Source organism: Thrips palmi, unplaced genomic scaffold (assembly GCF_012932325.1).
Source record: "Thrips palmi isolate BJ-2018 unplaced genomic scaffold, TpBJ-2018v1 HiC_scaffold_8, whole genome shotgun sequence".
Lineage (NCBI taxonomy): Eukaryota > Metazoa > Arthropoda > Insecta > Thysanoptera > Thripidae > Thrips > Thrips palmi.
In genome coordinates, this window is record NW_023144635.1 from 13,974,114 (window position 1) to 13,975,909 (window position 1,796).

At 53.0% G+C, this 1,796-nt stretch overlaps 1 protein-coding gene across 1 annotated transcript; it reads left to right on the top strand.

Moving 5' to 3' along the window:
- Positions 1-1,075: 1,075 nt before the first annotated feature.
- Positions 1,076-1,769, top strand: LOC117653643 (THAP domain-containing protein 6-like). Its single transcript, XM_034399448.1, has 2 exons — positions 1,076-1,414; positions 1,591-1,769. The coding sequence occupies exons 1-2, from the start codon at positions 1,174-1,176 to the stop codon at positions 1,767-1,769; spliced, it is 420 nt and encodes a 139-aa protein (XP_034255339.1). The 5' UTR covers positions 1,076-1,173.
- The last annotated feature ends 27 nt before the right edge of the window (positions 1,770-1,796 follow it).

The window sequence follows — 1,796 nt, forward strand, 5'->3', positions numbered from 1 at the left end:
ACCTCCTTGTAGATCAGCAGTTCTGCGGGTAGGTCTTGCTCCCGGAATTCAATGTTCATCTCCATCCCGGAACACGTGCGAGCAAGGGCACCGAAGACGAAGACGAAGACACAGCACACAACAACAACAACGATGGGGACACCTTTGAAACACAGGCACGTTCAAACACAGGCACGTTCAAACAGGCAGGCAGGCACGGACAGGCACGGACAGGCAGGCGAGAACACAAACGACGCGACTTGACTCTGCGGACACCGACAACAGACTGAGCGGCGGACGGAGGCGGGACATAGGCCGTGGCTGGTGGCGCGCCGTCCGTGGCCGGCGGCGGCTCGAGCCGGGCGGCGGCGGGGAGGGGGGGAAATGGCGGGAATGCCAGCCGCCTGGTCTGCGTCGCGTCGTCTGCTTGTTGCCGCTACTCCGCTTACCTAAAGATTCGGCCGGGCAGTGAGGCAGTGAGGGCAAGCGAAAACAATTACCACTCGCGGTTGACAGGGTTACCAGGGCGGCCGAGTGCGGGGGGAGGGGTCGCCTCCGCGCCACTCCCTCGCCCCGGCACACGCGTCTCGGGTCAGGACACGGCGCCAGGACCCGCCCCAACGTTCAGGCGTCATCCGAAGAACAATTGCTGGAGGGGATGACATTCCCGACGGTGTTTCATTTAATGTGTAGGATGTTATGAAAGGCCCCAAGCACATGAATCACAGCGGTCTCTTGCAACGACACATTTCATTCGCACGGTCAGACGGATGATTTCAGGACAACACTTGATCGTTTCACACAGTCTATGATAAATCTTTGAAAGAAAACTACGAAAATCGCTGCGGCACGTAAACAAAGCCTTTAGCGGCCATGACACCTCGCGACAGACTCAGGCCTGGCCGTGACGTCACTCAAATGTAATATCCTATTTTTTGAGCTGGTTTGCACAAAGAAAATGCACCACTGACTCAGGTTCCCGCGCTCCATGCCCCTGCTTCAGCAGGGGCAGGAGGCGCGGCAGCCCGGTCCCCGCGCCACCACCGCGGCTCACGACCATTGGGGCGTGGCATATTGGCGATCCAAAGGTTCACGCGCGCGCCCCTAGCGGCCGCGCCGCGAAGCTCCCTAAGCAAGACAACTGGGCGAGCGGCGCCGTAGCAACCATAGGCGTAGCGAGCGAACCAAGCTGTTATGGAGCACAATTATGCCGGTGCCGGTCCGTCGGACAAAAAGAAACGTAATTCTAATTATTGTAGTGCCCCCCAGTGTTCACAATATGCGGACACCGGAATCAGTATGCATTTATTTCCGAAAGACGTGAAAGTAAAGCGTCAATGGGAAGTGGCATTGAAGATGGGCAAGCCAGCGTCCTCTGCTATGAGGATTTGTTCTCGGCATTTTCTGCCATCAGATTATTTTCCAGCGACAGCCAGTGAGTTAAAACAATATTTTTAAAATGTTATCGTTCAATATTTTCTCTGACAGTAATCACTCTGCAATACTCTGCAAATGATTATTGTGTTTGACCAACCCAAAGCTTGCTCTCAACCCATACTAACCCATACTAAAACATTACATCCAATCTTATTATTAACATTATTTTTCCAGATGTTCAGAGACATAAGCTGCGTCCTAATTCAGTGCCCAGTCAGAATCTGCCAAAGAGAAAGAATGACATCCCTGAGTCCTCACCTAAAAAAAGGCAAAAGTTGGCTCGTCAGGAGAGGGCCACACAGAGGAAGAGCAGGCATGTGTATGTTTTCCCATTCTTTTATATAGTTATATAGTTATTTTATTGAAATTTAGTGGCGTAA